The sequence below is a fragment of the Artemia franciscana genome, chromosome 12 (genome assembly GCF_032884065.1).
Source record: "Artemia franciscana chromosome 12, ASM3288406v1, whole genome shotgun sequence".
Lineage (NCBI taxonomy): Eukaryota > Metazoa > Arthropoda > Branchiopoda > Anostraca > Artemiidae > Artemia > Artemia franciscana.
The window spans coordinates 36,056,953-36,080,259 of record NC_088874.1 but is presented as its reverse complement, the minus strand read 5'-3'; the positions used below and the strand labels follow the sequence as shown (position 1 = coordinate 36,080,259).

General features: G+C 33.4%; 1 protein-coding gene across 1 annotated transcript in view; it reads left to right on the top strand.

Moving 5' to 3' along the window:
- The first annotated feature begins 13,981 nt into the window (after positions 1–13,981).
- Positions 13,982–23,307, top strand: part of LOC136034059 (L-fucose kinase-like) — a 43,855-nt gene continuing 34,529 nt past the window's right edge. Inside the window, exons 1-2 of the mRNA XM_065715175.1 lie at positions 13,982–14,009; positions 18,092–18,228. Coding sequence (XP_065571247.1) covers positions 18,097–18,228 — 132 coding nt within the window. The 5' untranslated portion in view covers positions 13,982–14,009; positions 18,092–18,096. The remainder of the gene's footprint in view (positions 14,010–18,091; positions 18,229–23,307) is intronic.

The following is a 23,307-nucleotide window of genomic DNA, read 5'->3' as shown; positions in this document are numbered from 1 at the left end:
AGTTCTAGTTGCCTTTTTAAGTGATCAATAAATTGGAGGGCAACTAGGCCTCCTTCTCCACCCTTTATTTCTCAATATCGTCTGATCGAAACTAAGAGAAAGCCATTTAGCCAAAAAAAGAATTAATATACAAATTTTATTTTAATAATTTTTGTGCGGAGAGCCAAAACCAAACATGTATTAATTCAAAAACGTTCAGAAATTTAAATAAAAAAAACTAAGTTTTTTAGGTGAAAGTAAGGAGCGACATTAAAACTTAAAACGAACAGAAATTACTCCGTATATGAAATGAGTTGTCCCCTCCACAATCCCTCGCTCTTTACGCTATAGTTTGACTCTTTGCCACAATTCTACTTTTTAAAATAATTAAAAGCTTTAGCGTAAAGAGCGAGGGATTGCGGAAGGGACAACTCATTTCATATACGGAGTAATTTCTGTTCGTTTTAAGTTTTAATGTCGCTCCTTACTTTCAGCTAAAAAACTTAGTTTTTTTTTATTTAAATTTCACACAGAATGCTGCATCTGGATGCCGGGGTAATTATGTCTAATGTGACATTTTTATTTAAAGGAATGAGCCAATTTCAGTTTATCATAAGCTCCAATCCTCTTTTAAAGAGAATTTTGCATGTTTTCTGCTTCCTTTGTCACGGTTCTAGAGAAGCAAATACATAAAAGACCCACCTGACGTTATAAAGAGGGAACCGGAGAAAAATGTCCCTTTTGAGAGAAATAGTAGTAACAGTAGTTTTGTAGTGGAAATCACACATTGTCTTTTTCGTCAACTCCTCTTCGCCTTTGAGTTTCAGGTTAATCAATCAATCAATATTTATTAATCAATCAAGTTTCAGGTTAATACCCCTTTAAGTTTCAGGTTAATACCCAAATACATTCTTGAGGTAAGCCTTGTGGTAGTAGCAAGTGCATGCCGCCGTTCGGCAAGTCGAACGTTCCACTCATGATACCCCGGGAGTTTCTTCTTGATATAGTAAGACCTTTAAAAGAAGTTGCTGATACGTTCAAATCAGCAATTTGTATGAACATAGTGTTTTTATATTCAGTTCAAATTTCCCCTAAATGTTTCCTCAGATGTTTATTTCAGTATTATCAGTTGTATCTAAGTAACTTAATGTGGATTGATAATAGTGGTTGTTATTTTGACCCTAGGAAGGGGTTTGCGGTAAGGTCCTAAGAAGGATTAAAACTAGGGTAGCGTTTCCTTAGGTTCTGCCAGACTAATTATAAACTCGTCCTACTGGTATAGATGAGAAAGCTTAAATAGCGTTGTAGAGAGGCTTGGCATAATATGATTAATAATAAATAAACACAAGAAAATCACATCGCACTTACTATACCAAAAACAATCCAAAATCCAATCGTGATAAAATAATAGTTCAAAAATTACGACGGCTTAATTGCAAAAAGAGACATATGTATAGATATATATATATATATATATATATATATATATATATATATATATATATATATATATATATATATATATATATATATACTTGCCAACTCTGCAAGCTAAATACAATTTATGCTGACGACTCCTAAGTCCTATAAAAAATTGAGAGGTCAGGCGACGAGCAAGGTGACATTGAAATATTTTGTCTTGCCAGTCTGAAAGTTCCCCAAGTTTACTTGAATGTGTTCAGTGTTGGTCGTGAGCCGTGTGTTTGTAAGAAAGTCACAGGTGAGGAGAAAAAGGATTAAAAAAGGATGGGGGTCAACCTAACCCATTGGGTGGGAGGAGGAACTTAGTTTAAGCAAGGTGATAAAATATTATGAGCAAGATGGCTTGAATTGAATCAGGGCCATCAAATATTTAATATATCTCAATGGTTAATTCCCAATGCTAAGATAGATATAGAGTTACAACTCGCTCCGTCTAATTTCACTTTGAGAAAAACACTTGATACAGCACCTGATACAAATGTCATTCTTGCCTCTGCAATACTTCATGTACGGAAACAATAGGTAATGAGTTATGTTGCTTTGACGATTGAAAATTAAGAGCCATTTGAAATAATATCAAACTGCTCGTTCCTCACAGAATCACCAATCAACAACATATTGTAACAGGCTCAAATACCTACTGTGAAATTTCTTAAAAATTTCCTTTGGCAATTATAAAAAATGCCAGTGCTATAGTATCAGGGAAAAGTTCTCCACATGGATTTGAAACGTTTGGGCTTTCTCCTCTTGTGCCTAAGGTAAATGGGATACCTCTTAATAATTTTTCCTTTGATAAATCCTATAGGACCGTATATGAATTGACAATGCAATCTCTTAATCGAGATTAACAGCTATTTGAAAACAGTATAGACGATAAAATGCTCGAAAAAAGTTACGGTATCATTGTATTGAACTTGTGTGGTACTCAAGATACAAGCTTTGTCTGAATGGAAATAGTATAGAGTGCACCTTTGCCAAACCATTGACGGTGACTGTAGTATTAATCTTGTTAAATCAAGTTGGAACCTTTTGAGAAATTACCCCCGATGGTAGAGACTTTGCAGCATGGATACAATCAAATAATCGATTTATTTAACTTGGAATCCTATATGTCCAGATACAAATCCTATAGCATACACTCGGCTTTTATTGAACATATTCATAGTGCTAGCAATACGATTATTATTGTAAATAATAGTCCGTCGACTATACAGACAGGTCATTGGCTATGCATTTTTCAAACAGCAATGAATATAGAATTTTTTGATCCTATTGATCTGCCATATTAATTGTCATTCTCTCTTCCTTAAAAAAATGGAAAATCTAGTATAGAAAATTGAAAGTGAGTAAATTTCACCGGTATTATGGTTGTCTCGACAGCTAGAACTAAGTAAAGAAAACCACGGCTATAAGTTCAGATAATGCAAGCATCATTTAAAAAGTAACTTTTTTGGATATTGTGTTATATTTGACTTAATTATCTGCCTAATTTTCTTAGATTTATCTCTTACTGTTCCACCTAAGAAAAAGCCAAATGCTTTTTCTTGTTTGTAATTATCTTTGAAAAAATATGCCTCGGTAAGTTATGACTATTGGGCTTCCCTCTGGAGAAGAAGGATCGAAGCTAGTATCAGTCTGTTTATTTTAAAGATACCTTTATTTAAAAGATAAATTATTTTATTACAGATAGTAGCATTTAGATGACAAACGATATCAGGAGTCTCATCAAAGGAATCAAGAGAATAAGATTTATTACTATTTGGTAGAGACTTTGTCGTTTTTCGGCTGTGACGGCAACCATGTAAATTTAATTTCAAGCGGAATTTTGAATAAAAATACCATATGATAACCCAGGTCAGTGTTTGACAAACTTATTAGCCAATTATGAATAATGCAGCAAATTTTTTTGGAAAGTTAAGAGCCAAAAATGCTTGTTTAGTATCTTCTTTCTGCATTAAATAAATACAAGCTATTAGGCTTACAGCTGATCAGGATTATTATTTCAAGTGTTAAAGCTTCTCATGTCTTCCTTCTCCTGGTCTTTTAAAGCAGACCACTTTTGTTATAAACTAAGATCATATTTTTTGCTCTTTTCCGCTTTTTCCAATTCAACATAAAGATATTCAAATATAGAGTGCCATATATCCTTGTTTTTTAGGTAAAATTCTAGTTAATTGACTTCTTGCTATTTCAGAAAGAGTTTAGGTTAGGAAAATGATACTTTCAAGGATAAATCTACAGACTAAAGTATATCCCAGGTTGATATTTGGAAGCAACTATCTTGGTAAAATTCTAGTTAATTGACTTCTTGCTATCTCAGAAAGGGTTTAGGTTAGGAAAACAAAACTTTCAGGGATGAATCTCCAGACTAACATATGTCCCAGGAAGGTATTTTGAAGCAACTACCTCTCCTCCTTCTCCCTCTAGAGGGCCCTGACCTTTGATGACCTTTAAAAATATGTGTGTTATAAAAGTGAAACCTTGCAAAATAGATCTTCTGCTTAATTGAAATATAACAAAACTGTTTTCAGCTTCATAACTTTGTTCAATTCCGTTTTATAAGGTTTTAAAAGTAAATATATTTCTTAAATTTTGAAAAAAACATTGATATGGCTCAAAATCCTACTCAAATAACAGGACTTGCATTTTCAGAACTAAAGGCAGAGAAAAAACAACTAGTAAGTGAAAATGAAGGTAAAATGTTGTTTTGTCAAAATTTCAATAGGTATAGACATGTTATGTAGGCAAATTTCAGGCCCTCTAGAGGTAGAAGGAATGGAGATGGGTACTTTAAAATACCTTCCTGGGGCATACTTTATCCTGTAGGTCAATCTCTGAAGGTTTCATTTTCCCAACTTAAACCCTTTCTGAAATAGCAAGAAGTCAATTAACTAGAATTTTACTGTTTTTTTTTAAATAAGCAGCTGTATTCCAAAGCTACCATTGTCAATTTCAAAGGAGAAAATATCAACTCAGTTATTATATTATTAAAATAATTTTTGACAAATGCTAAAGTTGTTCTGCTGCTTTTAAATTCCTAAAACCTGCTGACAAATGCTTTTCTCATCTTTGAAATTATTGTTTTAAAATGGTGCTTAACAATGCAGGAAACATTTTCTTAGTGATACTGCAGTAGGCTTGGAAAGCAAAATAATGGTTCTCTTTCAATAGCCTATAATGACCTAAACTGGATATTTTTTCTTTAATGTTATTGCTTCTTCAAGCATAAAAAAGTTTCCTTTCTCTTATAGTTTATGATTAAGCTGATTTAGATGAGATGTAATGTCTACCACGATTTTATGTCCATGAAAAAAAGTTTTGGATCCACTAATTGTTCATTAGTTCTGGATATTGAAGACACCCTTCTCTAGGAGAAATGCAATAATTTCTTTAAAAAGAGATCCAAAACATTCTGAAATAGCCAATCTTGTTAATGAACATACCTTGTTATGAAGCAGAAGATCAGTATACTCACTCTCAGTTTCAAATACAAAATCTTTCAATTAGCAGTGATTATGAACCTCAGCTAAAATGGAGTTGATAATTTTAATCACTGATTCTATAAGTTTAAAAATTTCTTCTTAGAATGTTTACATGCAAAGTGCTTCTTAATGAATGGTAAACAAATATCTCATGATTATTTTTTTTTCTTTCAAATAGCAAAAATACCCTTGTTTCTTAAGCCAGTCATACTTTTGGCCCTATCTTTTGAAATCAACACAATTTTATTGAGGTGTATATAACATGTAAACCTTCTCACTTGTCTGACCTTTCAAGTGTTAATAATCCTGAAAGTTCTTTTTTGGGGCCTGAATGAGGTATAAACAAAATATGAATCCTATATATCACAAGACTTGTTAACCACTTTTGATAAAGCCAATATCAGATCTGCTGTATGCTGTGTATTACCTTAAATTACCTTAAATCGCATTTGCCAGCAAGATAAGGTGGTAGATCCTCCTGTAGTTCTTGCTGGTGGTGAGTGATGTAATTATGTTGGCTTAGCTTCCCAGTCCAGCCTCCACTCGGCCCTCTCCCAGTCCCTGTTGACTCCAGCCTTGAAGGAGTGGGGTGTCTCAGCTTGGATGGTAGACTTGGATAGGCTATTCCAGAGGGGGACCACCCGAATGGAAAAGAAACCACGTCGTTCCCTTCTCCGACATCCAGGCAGGTGAAGCTTAAGACTGTGACCTCTTGAATTGTTAGCCAAAGAGGGGGTGAAGATCTGGTTCAGGTGACCAGATTTGAAAATTTTGCGTGCCATGATCACATCTCCTCTATATCTTCGATAGGTGAGGGTTGGAAGTCTCAGAGATCCTGGGCGATCCTGGTAAGGGACATTATTTAAGCCACGGACCAGTTTGGTTGCTCTCCTTTGGACACTTTCAAGGGCTCTTGTGTTCATTTTATTTTGGGGAAAGGCCAAAGTCAAGCCAAACTCAAGGTGGGGATGGACAAGGGATATTTAATTTAAGGGATAGGGATATTTATTTATATTTAAACAAATCTTAATTGTTCTATCTTTAATGGCTTTGAAAGACAATGGTAACTCTTTAATTCTTTTCAGAATATCTGCTTTGTTCTTTGATTTTTTTTAGCTTAACCAAAAATTACACATATTCTCAATTATAGAAGCATTTTAATTTATCATAATAAGATGTTATTTTTTTCTTACCAAGTTTTTTAATGAAGATATTATTGTGCCTTGTGTGGATATATGTGCCAGAGTTGTACTTGAAGGACAACAGGGCCACATGGAGCTCTGGAGCTGCATTTTGCCCACCACTGGCCCAGGCTAATCACTACTGTCATAATTGTAATTCAACCTTCTCAAAATGGGCTCTCACATTGTCCACAATGTAATAGGCCTTTTTTGATGTGATCACTGTCTACCAGGCACTGAAAACAAACTTAATACATTGCTGCCAATGAAATAATATGTGTATTAGGCTAAAATTAGTCTTTTGAAGGTCGATATGGTAAACATTAGGCAGAAGTGCAGTTTCCTGGCTCTTTTCAAGAAAATGTCTTATCAAAATAAAAATTTTTACCTACCATTAGATTCAGTAGGCTAGAAGAAGATTAGAACTAGGGCTACAAAGAAAGAAACTTCTTGAGGAAACAAATCTTACTTCATAATAAATAGAAAAATTGCAGTTAACAGTATTTTGAATGTGATTCCCCTGTACTTTAGTGCCCCCTCCCCCTTTTGTGCAAATATTTATCCAACATCATAGGCCTATATTTGTACATTAGCACATCCTATATTTCCTGTGTTTTTTGTTTCTTGATTTTGTTAGCATTGATTCATTTTATAGGTGCCAGCTTGAAACAAGAGTGATTCACACAAGGTATATAATTCAGGCTGTATTTGAACATTAAGGGAAAAGTAAACTATATTGAAAGCTTTCAGACTATGTTACTTTGGAGCAAAGGAAGAGGGTATTTAACTATGTTTACTATTGTTATGGTTAAGGATGTTACAATTTGTTTTGTTTAAGGATAGTGTTTTCTAAAATTGTTCATAAGAAAGGCAAGATTGGACACCAAATTTTTAAGAATGATAATGAACATTGTTCCAAGTTATCCCTATTGTGAAATTTGCCCAAGGTAGATGACTTAATTTTGTGTTAGGCTATTGTGGGAAATGAACACAGTACTTTCTTAAATGATATTATTTATTTTTGAAGGAGAAAAAATAATAGAACAGTAACAAGAAAACTCTTAACAAACCAATAATCTATTCAATTAAATGAAAGAAATGCAAAACAATTATGTATGTCTGTTTGTACCTAAAATTGCAACTTCAGATAATCTAAGGATTTTTCTCTATGAAGCTCTACAGTTGATGATTGATAAGATTCTGTTACTATGGCTATCAGAAACCCAAGTGGGCCAAATTTGCACTTCAGAATCAAAAAGCACATAGACAAAAACGAGTAAATATGAGTCTGAAAAAAGTTGTACAAAATATCAAAACAATTAAAACTGACAAAATTAAAAGGGACTAAACTAAAAAGAAAAAAAAAAAAAAACAAGGGCAATTTAGTCTTGTGACAAAAAAAATAATGAATAATCCTATATTTCCTTAATTAATATTCATTGGTCTTTTGGACTATTTGTCTTTTTGATGATGAGAGAATGAAGGATTATTTTCCTCATTTGGATATATATATATATATATATATATATATATTTATTTATTTATTTGTTTATTTATTTATTTGAAAACCCGTCAATCATACGAAATGAAAAAGACGGAGCACGAACATATAAATATAAGAAAATATATAAGAACATATCAGAGGAGACACAACTAGAAAGAGACTCAACTAATAATCTTTGCTTAATAGGGCTGCAGTAAGAGTGTCCATTTATACAGATTGATCAATGCTACATTCAGTGGTTTAGTAAGATGTGCTGGTTGTTCCATCTGAAAGGTATACCTCAATTACCTTAATTTGCACAGTTGAGCAAAATAAGGTCCAGTGTTCAATTTTTTTTGCTCTGTTGTTGAAATGGCAGTTAAAACACTTTCCACAAAATATAAAAAATAAGGTTATGACTGTGTTTACAGGCCAGTGACATCCCTTCCGACTGGGAGAGTGCTGGGATGGATGCAATTTAAACCCATTTTGTAATAGTGACCACAGATAAGTATGATCATGGGGAACATTCTTCTGTATTTTAGAGTAGACACTGCTTCACAATGCCAGTTTCTAATAAAGTATACAAGTTGGTTAGGTATGACAAGCAGCATCAGCATCCGAGCCCAACTCCTCCATACATACATACATATTAATAATTATTTATGAGGTACAGATGATGGGCAACTCCTGTTGTATCTTGAAAGTTAGGCTTCCCATTCTTTGTCAAGTCTAAACTTCTTTATAAAGCTGGTGTTGAAGACACAGTCTTCTTGCTTAAACAGTTCCAAACATTGAGAAAACCCATGGCTAAAGAATTCTTGTCTAATTCTACAGTTAGCTCTCGGCCTATGAAGCTTCTTAGAATGACCTTGTCCTTGGTTGTCTCTCATTGTATGTCCTCTCAACAACTATCTAAGTCTAGTGCAATTTACCAGAGACTTAAAATTTACATTTGCAAGACCAAATTGATTTTCCATTGTCTAGAGTGTAGATTATAAGTAACATCTAATGCAGTTAAATGTACTAATTGCTGTTCTTAATTCCACATAGGGACCAAATAGTGTCATAGGATAGGGATAGTCTATTGAAGTAACTCTTTGATGAGCCTAGACTGTTATATTATATCCAAGGTATATTTCGCTTCTTCTTCATGTCTATCTGTCCCCTTATCTGGTTCTCCTTGGACAGCATGTGCTGAGTTGCGTTCGAATCGACTCGAAAAAGTCAACTTAAAAGTTGACTTTTTTCTCTGCTGCCGTTTTATTTAGTAAAAAGTTGACCTAGAAAGTCAACACAGAATTGCGAATCGAACGCTTCAATGGCAAAAAATTTAGAAATATGAAATTGTTTTTGTCTAAAGACAAGGAAATTGTTAATAGGCCTAGTGGAAATAATCTTAGCTTTTCAGTGACCTGTAAGTAATCTTATGCATATTCCTTAGGATTTAAAGGGTTTTTGGTGTTCTAGGCCTATCTTGCATAGGCCAAGCTTAATAAGAAATGCAAAGAAAAATTTTATGTTGTTAAAAACGTTGATTCTCAGGAAGGCAGCTATCACATTGGTGAGTTATTCTAATATTACCAAATCTAACAAGCTTAGTTTCTAAACCAACCTATAATTTTTAGTTGAAAAAATTAAAAATTATAGGTTGGTTTGTAACTTTATATTATAGGTTAGTTAAAAACTAAAAATTATTGGCTTCTTTTCCCAGTAAAATTGGTGCAAACAGTATTAATGGCTTTCAAATAAAGTGGATATACCACTCCATGCCCTTTTTTATCCTCTTTATAAATATAATAATTGCTTCTACCACAAATTCAGATTTAAGCACTTTTTGACCTCTTAAAAATGACCTATATGTGGGGTCATTACAAATCTGTAATAGCTTAGAAACAAATTTGGGCTATATATTTGTACATCAGGGGGTGGGGGGTAAAGCATAGCATATATTAAATACGTAAACTAACCATTGGTGTATTTTTTTTTATGTTTGTGCTGTTGCACTGGTGATTTCTCTTCTCATTAAAATTCAATGTGCACAAACACATAAAAAAAAATATGGCAAAGATTAGTTTACTTATTTAATATATGCTATGCTTTACCCCCACCCCCCCCTGATGTGCAAATATATAGCCCAAATTTGTTTCTAATCTATTACAGATTTTTTATACCCCATATTTAGGTCATTTTTAAGAGGCCAAAAAATGTTTAAATCTGAATTTGCAGTAAAAGCGATTATTATATATGTAAACAGCATTAAAACAGGCATCAAGTGGTATATTCACTTTATATGAAAGCCAGTAATACTGTTTGCACCAATTTTACCCTTTTCCCTAGTTATATAGTCTGTATTCATTGAGATTGCTGTTTAAACTAGATTTTTAACATAAAGTAGGGGCAAAATTTTACTTTGGCTACTTTTGACTATCTTTGAAAGAGGTTAGGTTAGGAAAATGAAACTTTCAGGGATGTGTCTGCAGGCTGAAGTATGTCCCAGGAAAGTATTTTGAAGTACCTACCTCCATTTCTTTTCCCTCTAAATGGTCCTGAAATTTTGGGTTATCAGTTTCTTTTTCTCTGGCTTTAGTTCTGAAAAGACAATTCCTGTTGATTTGCCATACTGTTGTTGCCATAACACTGGGTTTTCTAAATTTAGAAATAATCTTTTATGCCACCTCACTATAGGTTAAATATTTGGCAGATATTATTTATTCTCCATGAATTTTTTTTTTATTGGATTTCATATGATGTCAGTTGCTTTCTGTTAAACGTACATTTATTTTTAAAAATCAAGCTTCTTTTGAGAAAAAATTTGAATGATTTTTCTTTGAAAAATATCACTGAAATATAAAGTGATATAAAATATGAGAAATATATGAGTGATATAAATATCACTGAAATTTTCTCTGAAATATCACTGAAAGGGGATAGGTTAGGAAAATGAAACTTTAAGGGATGGGTCTACAGGCTAAAGTATGTCCTGGGAAGGTATTTCAAAGTACATATCTCTACTCATTCTTGCTCTAGAGGGCCCTGACCCTTGATGACCTTCAAAAATAGGCTATCTGTGTTATAAAAGTGAAACCTTACAAAATAGATCTTCTGCTGAAATGAAGTACAACAAAGTTGTTCTCAGCTTAACAACTTTGCTCAATCCCAATTTATAAGGTTTTAAAGATATGAAAAAACATTTCCTAAATTTTGAAAAAAAAAAAAAAATGTTGATATGGCTCAGAATTCTACTCAAATAAAAGGAATTGAATTTTCAGAACTAAAGGCAGAGAAAAAGCAAATGGTACCTGAAAATTAAGGTAAAATGTTGTTTTGTCAAAATTTCAATAGGTATAGACCTGTCATGGAGTCAAATTTTAGGGCTCTCTAGAGGGAGAAGAAGTGGAGGTGGGTACTTTAAAATACCTTCCCAGGATATACTTTAGCCTATAGACCCATCCCTGAAAGTTCCATTTTCCTAACCTAACTTCTTTCTGAGATAGCAAGAAGTAACTCAACTAGAATTTTACCTTTTATCTGTCTGGTAAAAAACATCCTTCAAATTTTAGATATGCTCTAATTATACAGGGGCAAAAAAATTGCTTTTTAAAATTGCCATTATGAGGTAAGATATTAGCTAAAATGCCTGTATAAAGCAAACTAGCCTACCTAGGGAGTCAAAACACTTGAATTTGCTTGCTGCTTCTTCAACAGTGGCAAAAGGTCTGACAATGAGTAAAGTATGGAATTTAAGTCAGAAACGCCTTTTATGCTTTTTCTATTCTCACCAAAATAAAACACAAATCCCATGTTGACTTGCACAAAAACCTCAAGATAAGTTGTAGTAATTGGTCCTTTAGCCTGATGTAGCTGCTATTTGCTGCTATGAGTGCATAGTTTATAATGGGAGCTTAAAATTGTCTTGGCAAGCTGCATGGTTGAGTATACAACCCTCTAGGCTATACTCTCTTTCTTTATGTGCATATTATTGTTTAAAAATGATCAAGCTTGACATTAATCTCCTTTCATGACCTATAGTTGAAATTTGCTAGGGAAATATTTATTCCACTAAAAACTCACCACCTATTTTTGAACTTCAATTATACAGCCCTGTTTTTTTTTACCCCCCTTAAGCCTGTATCCAGTTTCTGATAGCCATTTAAATTTCATTTTGTCTGTTGCTCATTTCTTGTCAATATTACTGAGGGGTCACAGATAAGCACTAGAGTCCTCATTGATAAATAATATGTGCTTGTATATATATAGCTTGTTGCTACTTATTTTTCTCTGGGAATACAATGTTTGATGTGGCATAAACCAAAAAAAGGACCTGTAGGCCTAGAGAAAAATATGTTAAGAAAACCGATTTTTATAATTGCACAATAATTATAGCTTACATAATTTTACATGCAGTCCTGCTCTACTTTACCCCCAACCCTCCTAATATAGAAATATATAGCTGAAGTTACATGTTACCTGTTGATTCTGCTAATCTATCCCTCAACCTTTAACTCCCTGTTAATTGAAGCAATTGCAACAAAGCAAGAATGGCGGAAAAGGTAACAGGTGACAGAATACATTGGAACTACATAATTTTGGCTATATATTTACACCTTAGGCAGGTTGGAGGTAAATTATAGTATAAAGATGCATGTTTTTCCCTTTGGTATGTAGGCTAAGTAGAAGATCACTTGTACCTGATGCTGTCCCTGTTGTTTTTAGTTGGATTGGAAACATCCAAAGAAAGTTTCCTTTGAAAAGGAAAGGTGAGATTGCCCAAAAGTGAGATTGAATTTGTCAAAGCTTGGAGGTTTGCCCCTTCAGTCTGTTTAAAGGAAAATGGATTCATAATTGAAGCTTTGTTCATTTCAATTTTAAGGGTGACCAATATTTGTGACAATTCATTAAATGGTTGTAAAGGGATACTTTTGTTTATTCATTAGTCTTCTTTGTTTTCTAACAGTTTTTTTTTTAATCTTTAAATTGATATCCATTTCTTACAAATTTTTATTGATACCAGAGGTCCATTTGCAAGTTTTCACCTACTTTGTAATCCCTGGTCTCACAATTACATTTAAATTTACTGAAGCTAGGACACACAGAACTCCTATCTATTTAAAGAAAATCAATGGATATAAGTAGGTTTTATTGTATTTAAGCCCTAGGGCCATGGCAATTAAAAACAAAATAAAGGAGATTAACTTTAAAATACTTGACATTAAATAAGCATAATAGCCACAAAGAAAAACAAATAACAAAATTATACTTCTGTGTTCAGTTGCCAACCTGAGCAACTGTCATAAATTTTTAAATCTTACAGAACATTCACCCCCATTACATTCACAAGCTATCTCTCATGACCCACAAATTTGTCCATACATCCACATTTCAGGGAAATGGAAGGACCATCACACTGGTATTCTTCATTTCTACTTATATTTAATGGGTTTGAAAGAAAGTTTCTATGGCTAAGTCAGTAGGCCAGTAAAGGACCTGGTGGTCCTTTAGCCAGGTAGTGCAATAGGAAGCTAAGGACCAGCCAGCCTATTCTCTTGCATGCCCTTCCTCCTTACTGTCCCTAGATTTCCATCTGTACTCATTTAAAGTTGGGCCAATTCTAGCTGAAGTTAGTCATATCACCAACCCCTATCCAAAACCAAATAAACTGGCAATGCCAGGAATTAAACCTATACACCTTGGACAAAGCATTCCGACCCAAAGCGCCTACCACTTAGCAAGGAACACAAATTTGACCAGAGAACAATAATTATTTGAAAAAAAAATTGCTATAGTTGTCCCACTACTGTCCTATAAATGCTATAGGCCCATTTTATTTAGACAAATCAATTTAAGACAGGTATCAACAAAACTCCATCAGGTATTGTATTTGCTTAAAATACAATCAAGCTATGTGAATGCTCAGCTTTGTGATATTCTAGTCTTGAAATAATAAAAAAAGAGAAAATTTATATTTTCTATTTATTTTTCACCAACTCATTTGTGACAGCCAAATGCCCATGGTTGGCTTAGAACCTCTCTAAATGCTCTGAAACAGCAGGAATTAAAAAAAAAATTATACTAATCAGTATTAAACTGTCCCTTAAATTTGAACATGTGTATTTAATTTGAAAATGATGCTACTGCTAGTCAGGTTACTGTGCTGTTCCCACTGGCTCTACTGCAGTTAAAAATGGGCAGTTACCACGCAGTAACTGCAGTTACTGAAAAACCATCAGCTGGAACACACCCATAAGCAATTATATCTGTATATTATATCAATTATATATCTTATATTATATTATTATATTATATATATACACATAAGCAATTATTTGCTTTTCAGTTTGCTTTTCATTTTCAGTTACTGAAAAACCATCAGCTGGAACACACCCATAAGCAATTATATCTGTATATTATATCAATTATATATCTTATATTATTATATTATATATATATACATAAGCAATTATATCAATTATATCTGTAAAGAACATACTAAAAGGCATCAAGTAGTATATTCACTTTATTTTTAAGTCAAAATATGAAAAAAACAAAAAAATTACTCCCAACCTGCCTAATTTGCTGATATATAGCCCAAATTATATATTTTAAATGTATTTTGCCACCTTTTAGCCTACTTATTTTTCCAGTTCTTGTTTTGCCACAGTTGCTTCAATTATCAGGTACTATGGTTGAGGTATACATTGGCAGAATCAATAGGAAATATGCAATTTCAGCCTTAGATTTCCATATTAGGAGGGTTGGTGCTAAAGTAAAGCAGAGCTGCATACTTCTCTAGTGCTTAAATATGACCCCTTAGCAATATTGACAAGAAATGAGTAACAGAAAAAATTCAATTTGGACTAAATGGCAATCAGGAACTGGATACAGGCTAAAGGGGGCCAAAAACAGGGCTGTATAATTGGAGTCCAAAGAACTCTAATTACACAGTGATTTTAAAAAAAATCACTGTATATAAGTGATTTTTTAGTGAACTAAACACTTCCCTTGCTAATTTAGGACTTTAAATTGATTAGCCTACTGGAATTTACCTATCCTATGCAATTGAAATATTTTACCTTTCCAGAGCATTAAGACAATCCATCACAATAAAAAAAAAAAAATATCCAAGGCATCTTGGATGGAATGACTAAAAGAAGACAAATGAAAATCACAATTTGCAATCTAACAATTAAACTTCTGGCCACACAAATTGTATTAGGATACCCAGCTCTGAAATAATTGCTCAAGTAGCTTTGCAGTAACTAACTAATATTGCAATAACTTTATAAGTTTTTTCTCAACCATTTTATTATCTACCTATCCCCCCACCCAGTAAAAGATAAAACCCACCCACCCACACAAGAAAAAAGCCAGTTTTAACAAGGATAATAACATAGTTTCTAAGTCTATTTTAGTGCAACCTACCCAACAACAAAAAATCTGGCTCAATAACTCACCACACTGGTACACAAAAGTGGTGCCTTCATCCTGGATCCATCTGAACACATACTCCATGATTACCTATAATTGAAACTTTTGCCCTCTTTCCGAGTTAACTTGAGACGAACGTACAAAATGTAAAAGTTGTTAAAAGTCAACTTTTCATTAACTTTCAGTCAACTTTTACAAATCGAACGCTAAAAGTTAACTCGGAATCACAAATAAAACGTCAGAATGCTGGTTTCAGTCAACTTGGAATGTGATTCGAACGCAACTCTGATATTGAGAGAAAATGAATTCTTAGTATCCTAAGCAGACCTACTCCTTTTCCTGAACCCACACCCTGTCTCCCCACAAAGCCAACTATCTCTCCCTGTAAAGCAAGAACTCAACTTGCATGACAAAGTAGGGTTGAGTTCAATGGATTCTACTGTTTCACTTGCTTCATTTCAGCAGAAATGCCATATATATATATATATATATATATATATATATATATATATATATATATATATATATATATATATATATATATATATATATATATATATATATATATATATATATATATATGTATGTATGTATGTATGTATATATATGCAATTCTGCCATATGTATGGTTACCTATTATAATACAGAATATTATACTTATTAATAATACAGATTATTATGCCTATTCATGATACAGATTTTGTTTTTTCGCTGGAGTCCCAGGCAAAGCAGTTACTAGGAGCAGAGCTAGGTTGTAAGCCAAGCTTTAATTTTTTTTTTTTAAAGTTATGGCTGATTAAAACACTATAATCTTAGAGGCCAAGACTTCTTTTTTGGAAAGTCTTTTTTAATTCATTTTGGTTTGTTTTTAATTGCCAAAGTTTCAAGTTTTTCAAATTTCCCTATTTTAAAATAATTTTTTTATACCAATATAAATTAACAGTCTAGGCAAGAACTAATAAATTAAAATAGAATATTTGGTATATAATTGCTGAAAACTCACCACTTTTCTTGCCGCTTTGTTATGCAAGATTTTTGGAGAAATCCCAAAACTTAGTGAAACTCGCAGGACCGAGTGGGCCTATTGGTAAATCCTGGCCTGGTTTCACTACAACTTTCATTTAATTTTCAATGTTGTAATAAGCGCAAAAGAAAATATTGGTAATGTAATTTGTTTTAGTAAAGCACCAAATACACAGTAGGCTTTATGCGTTTACTGTTGGGGAAACGGGCAGCAGCCAAACCCTGGTTTTTAGTGAAACATTTAAGTGTCTTGAACAGTTTTGGCCAGAGCTAATAAAATCAAGTTTAATCAGTTTGATAAAATTAAACTGAATTCCCATACTTTTTGGAATAAAGTATCATTAATAAGTTATTTGTCTGAGGGGGAGAGGACCATGGACAAGATTTTGAATAAAATATCATTAATAGTTTGATTTATTTTTAGGGTTAGACTATGGAGGGACAGGGGTGAGTTCCCATAATTTTTTGAATAAAATGTCTTTAATAAGATATTTTGATAAGGGGTGGGCCATGCAAGGAGGGCTAAGAGTCAGCTTCTTTAGGTTTTGGGATAAAATATCATCAATTAGTCTTTTGAGTGGGGACGGGGTCGGCTTATCTGATTTTTGAAGTATTTTAAAAAATCGCATAAAAACCTTATATGCCCCCAGGGCGTAACATGCAACACTTGCCCCCGGACTTTGAAGGACTCTGTTAACCCTTAAGTTTTTTTTATCTGATCTTTTGACTTATTTTAAAGAAATGCCTATCTCAAAATTGGATGGATCTGAGATAAAGAGGGCAGGGGCTAGTTGTCCTTTGGTGTCTTTTGATTCTTAAAGAGGGAACTAGAGCAATTTTTAATAGAATGAGCCGCATCTGAAGTTTATAAGACCATTCCTTCCATAAAAACAAAATATATGTCCCCAGAGAATAATTTGCAACTCTTGCCCCTGTTCTGAAGGGTTTTCTAAACCCTGGATCTTTATTATATGATCCTTAGTCTTTTTAGATAAAATGAGTATATCAAAAATTTGATCACACACATTTGGGGAAAAGTGGGTTGGTAGGGGGGGGCTGTTAAAAAGGGAACTAAAACTTTCGATTTCTATTCATTTGAGTCCCTTCCAAAGTTTATCTCTTCCATAGAAACCTCATATGCCCCTGGGGCATAAGTTACATCTCTTCCCCTGGGCTCAGGGGGTGGGGTATGTTGATACCGGAGTTTTTTTTATCTGATTTTTAAATTATTTCAAACAATTATCTATCTCAAAATTTAGATTGAATACATTTTGTGAAAAAAGGATGTGTTTAAGGGGGGTGGGGGGTAGATTCCCTGCAATCACTTTTGACTCTTAAAAAGCTAACTAGAACTTTCAATTTCCAATCAAATGAACTATCTCTGAAGTTTATGGCCTTTGAAGTTTAACCTGAAGTTTAGAAAGAATAAATAATAAAACATTGGAGCTTTATGGTCTTTAGTATAGGCGACGCTATAGTGTTGCCTCTGATAGATACTTTGGAAATGTAAGTCAATCATTGCAACTGGTATGTACAACAAGATGTTAAATACTATTACTAATTACTAATTACTTAATCACTGTTAATTACTAAGAACTCGTTTCAATACCAAATTGCAAGAGGCCGACAAACCTTCTGTGCCATCATGTGTTCAAAGATTCACTCTTAACCTCCTCATATGAATTTTCAATTTCTTGTAAAATTCCTCTTGTGGACTTTCTCATCCTGTATAGTGATGATCTCCTTTTTATTTTGCCCTAGGTGGTGTCTAAAAAGCGAAATCTTCAGTAATCTCTTCATCTGTAAGATATCGCCTAGCCATTCATTCAAATATTTGAAATAAATGTAATTATCCTTTTAATATATATATTTTTTATTTAGTTGATGTTTTTCTCACTTTGGAAAAAGTTTCTCCATGGGTATTGACCGAACCTTAGGGCAAGTCAGTCTGGTCTGTCAAGGGACTGAGATCTCCTTTTATCTTTGTTAAAATAAATAGCCTATGTCAAGCTTGATTGATTCTTTTTTTTTAGTTTGGATGAATTTAAATTGGACGGTAGCATCATGCCCTGCAAGAATAGACTTATTTGGGGGCTGGACAGACACTCCACCAATTTGTTATAGTATTGAAGGAGCTGTTGTCAATGCCGCTATAACCATTAATGAAAAAGTGAGTTGTTTTTGTTAATATTTGGCTCTCTTTAAAATATGTTTTCAATTGTACTATCTTCTTAGAACAGTTCAATGTAATTCAAATCTTGTTTCTTCGTCTTCCAAGACGGAATCTTTCTTTCTAGTCTTCCTTATGGTCTTTCAAGTCTTCCTTCTTTGTAGCCAGCTTTTTTTCAAGCATTCCTTCATCGTCTTTAAAGAACATGTCTTCCTTCCCGTCTTTCAAATCTTCCCTCTTTGACTTTAAAGACAAAGTCTTTCTTCTTAGTCTTCCTTCTAGCCTTTAAAGCATTACTTCTTTGTAACAAATTTCTTTCTAGTCTTCCTTCTTTGTCTCTAGGCGAAGTCTTCTTTCTTGCTGTTCCTTCTTTGTCTTCTGTCTAGTTTTTTCAAGTCTTCCAACTTGTTCTTCATTCTTTTTCAAGTCTTTTTTTTGTGTAACCATTTTCTTTTTAGTCTTCCTTTTTGTCTTTGAAAACGAAGTCTTCCTTGCTAGTCTTTCTTCTTTGGTTGGTGCGCTGGATTTAGAATCCTTTTTTCGAAGTGCGAGGATTCGAATCCTAGTATATCAAATTATTTGGTTTGAAACTGGGGTCAGTGGCGTGACTCTCTAAGTTTTGCCAGAGTCGACCCAGCTCGAAATGGGCACCTGGAGAAATCTGAGGAAGTTAAGTAGGAAGGGTGTGCGAAACGACAGGATGGCTGGCCCCCCCATTGCACTTCCTGGCTGAAGGACTTCAAGATGGAGATCACCACCACCAGTTCGGACGTCAAGGGTCTAGTGCTGAATCCTTTACCTTTTTTCTTCTTCTTCGTCTTCCTTCCAGTCTGTCAAGACTTCCTTCTTTGTAGCTGGTTTCTTTCTAGCCTTCCTTCTTGCCTTCTTTCTAGCCTTCCTTCCGTCTTTCAAGACGAAATCTTCCTTTTAGTCTTTCAAGTCTTCCTTCTTTGAAGCCAGTTTTTTCAAGTATCCCTTCTTCGTCTTTTAAGACGGACTCTTCCTTCCTAGTCTTTCAAGTCTTCCTTCATACTTTTCCTTCTGGTCATTGAAAGTTTCAATTCTTTGTTTCCATTTTATTTCTACCAAAGATTTAGAATTGATGGTATTTTCTACAGAGTTCTCAAGTTTCAGTATGAACCAGTGAAAACTTTTGGGACCAGAATAATTCCATATATTATTGTAATTTTTCTCTCTCAAGAAAACCTTAGCCCCCATTCAACTGTGTCTAACTGATTATTTTACATAGGAAGGGGGGAGGGGGTTGGTACAGACCATTTTCTGTCAGAATGTAACTTTACAACGTCTTTCAATAATTTGCTTTAGGGTTGTGAGCCAATGAAAAATCTCGGATTAGAGGGATAGCATGTAGGTTGGAATTTGATCTACAACAAAGTCATTTTTAGGTAAGTAGGTAGGTAAGTTTTATTTTTATCCACAATATAAACATAAATAAAAATGACAACACTAATAAAGTATTGCAGCAAAAAGAAAGTCCTAAGGACTTGTGCTGCATATTCATATTATGTTTTATATCTTATAAATAAATATCTAAACATAACATCTCATGATTATCCACCTAGCCTATCTTATACATAAAAAACAACAACACATATACATGAACACAATGCAATAGAATAATCCTATTGAATATTATTTACTGGTTTCAGCCCCCACCCCACCCCAAGAAACTGCGAAAAAAGAAATCAAAAACCTCCCACCCTTCAAAATCTATTTGTTAAATAAAATGTTTTCAATTTATTTTTTAACCCGCATAAAATGACAGACTCCCTGATGCTAGCCGGCAGACTATTCCAAACAGAAGGCCCCAGATTATGAACCACATATGATGATCTGACTGTTTTTCTTTTTTCATGGCTTAAAAGTAGTGAATTTCTTGTATCATAATTATGGTGCTCCTGATGCCTGGTAGTTATGAATCTGACCAACATTTAAAACATTACACCGGGAAAAGCTATCAATGTTTATGTCCGCAGTCGATCGAATGCTTTTATTTTGCAAAATCTGGATCCTTTTATAATTAGAAAGATCGCTGGCCCAATGAACACAACCGTAATCTATATAAGGATGAACAAGGGAAAAATAAATGATTTTTAAAATCTTGAATGAAAATGTTTTTTTTACACGTCCCAGAATTCCTAGACCCCTTGCCATTTTTGCACCAATAACACTACAATGCTTTTTCCAACTAATATTATTATCATGAAAAGAGAAATCACCAATGCAACAGCACAAAAAAAAAAAAAAAAAAAAAAAAAAAAAAAAAAAAAAAAAAAAAAAAAAAAAAAAAAAAAAAAAAGAGACAGAAGGAGAAAAGGAAGACTGTTTTCCTAAATTAGTGATTAATATAGACCAGCACTTGAATGAGGCCTTAACCCTACTCATCCATACAATCAGATAGGTCAAACAGCATAGCCATACACAATCAACCATAAAGAATAATCCATGGACAGGCAGTCATATCGTCAATAAGTATAAGTCGTCATGTACCAAACAATAGAAAAAATAATATAGACAAATAATTCAGAGGCAACACCCAACACAAGGGCTCATCAGGAGAATACACTGGCCTATATAGGGTTTCGCCACTCTAAATTCTCTACCCAGCACAGTGTTGTGGCTACCACAGAATATCCATGGCATCCCCGTGTCAGGTATCACCCCCAAAATACATGCCTATGAAAGAAAAAAAAAAAAAAACAGCAAATGTAAAACAACCAAGTAAAACCAAAACAAGCTTATCCTGTTAATATATCCCTCTTTTTAGCAACAATAGGTAAACTAAATATTATAAATTTTACCAAATCACAATCTAAATAAAACCCCAAATACCTAATTTCAAAAACTTGTTTAATGGGTAAATGTCCAAAAAAAAAATGCTATTATTATCATTAAGTAACCTACCTGTTCTACTAAAGATAATGCATTTTTTTTTTAATTTTAAGAAAAGTACAAACTAAACTGAACAAAACAATTCCCACGCAAGGTAGACTTCCCCTTCTGTATTTTGTCCCCATTTGTATTTTGAACGTATACTTTAATTTTTTAAAACGTCAACGAAAAAAAAATTCACAATAAACTTGAAGATAAACTGAATAATAAACTAATAATAACTGACTAATAACTAATAACTGAATAATAAACTGAAGATGACAGGAAAGAACTGAAGAAAATACTACTGTAACTAATTAATCTCAACAGTTCAAAATTCAATATTTTGTTTAACAATATATTTTTTTTTTCAATGGTATAAACATAAAAAAAACAATATTTAAAATGTACTGTGTTTTCAACAAAGCGCAAATCACTTAATATAATTTTTTAATGTTTACAATTTGGTAGGTGGGAGGATTTACGTGTGATACTTATGGTGTGTAAATTCCTCTTTTTCAGTTTGCTTAGCCAAACTCTTTGTCTGTAGTAATTTGTGTTCCTTTTAAGTTTTATGTAGTGTTACTTTTAACTTTTACTCTTTTTATGATTATTTTATTTACCTTTATCGGGAGGGGGAGGTAGCTAGGCTCCTTATTTGTGGTAAATTTTGTTCATTTTAATTTTGAGATAGTACTGCTTTTAATTTAACTCATTTTAGGATTTGGTTATTCAATCTATATAAGTATCTGTTATCTTTATTTTTTATATAATTATTCATTGTAATATACGTTCGTTTTGGGTTTCAATTATTTTTTGTAGCAATATTCGGTCGTTTTAAGTTTCAATTATTATAGGATTTATTTCTGCTCACCTTAAATTTTAAAATGGGTCCTTTCTTTTCTTTAAAAAACTTCTTTTTCGAAAAGTTCTTTTTCAAATTAATTTTTGTGATTTTTTTTATCGCCAACATTTTAATATTAATTGCTATAATTAATATTTCCCCACTTTTTCAGGTTATTGGCTTAAGAACTAACATACTTGACTCTAAATTCTGGATCAGTTTAAGGTCTTATGATCGTTGTCTTTGATTGTATTCAATAATTATTTCATCAATTTTATTGAATTTGAATTTAAGATCTAGAACTGTTCTTATACTATTGTTTTGATTAAAAATATTTCATGCGAATGAAAATTAAATGAGAGAATGTGTCTTTAAACTCTTTTATTTGTGACTTTGAGGCAAGCATTTGCTAGATGTGGTATCGAAAAAGCACCATTCTGACAACCTGAATGCACATAGTGTCATTAATTGAGTCTAACATCTCTTTCAATATTCCCTGAAAGTTCCAACTTAATATCTTAGTCGTTCTCCACATCGGTTCTTTTGACAACCTTAATGTAAATAGTGTCTTTTGATTTATTTCATCATCCTCCTCGGCATTAAAATTTTGCTTAATGCTCTAACATTTCCTGAGATATTGGCATTTCCCATTTTAACAACCTGGATGCATATAACAACTTTTTATTCAGTTCGTCATCCCCCTCAACGTTCCCTGAAAGCTTCAACTAAGTAATAATAACTAGGATACTGCAGATACGCTCTTTTGACAACTGAGATGTACATTGCGTCTATTGGTTAATCTCAACATCTCCCTCAACAGGAAGTGCTTGCTACTACGGCTACTTTTGACTGCAACTACTTGCAACTACGAATTCTTCTAATGTGCGACTGTGTTTACTTGTAACATCACTCATTACAAATGTGATAGCTTGTGGCCACGGCTATGACTAATTGCGACTTTATGCGACTCTGACTATTAGAGACTGCAACCATCCGTGACTGCGGTAACTTAACGCTGCTATTGCGACTGTGACTGCAACTAGCTGTGTCTGCTTACGACTGTGACTGTTTGCGTGTGCGTTTACAACTACTGGGGATTGTGACTGCAGCTGCTAATACGTTCAACTACGATTATGACTACTGCTACTACTTTTGGATTGCAAATGCTACCATAGCGTAGCTCTACTCCTGCAGCTGCTATTGAACTGAAGTAAAAGGTTTGTCATCCATGTTGTCGAAATGGCTTATCTGCAATATCTCAGGAGCAGTTAGGTGTATTAAGTTTAAATTTACAGGGAATATTGTGGGGGGGAGGGGTTTGTTGCACTAAATTAAAAGACACT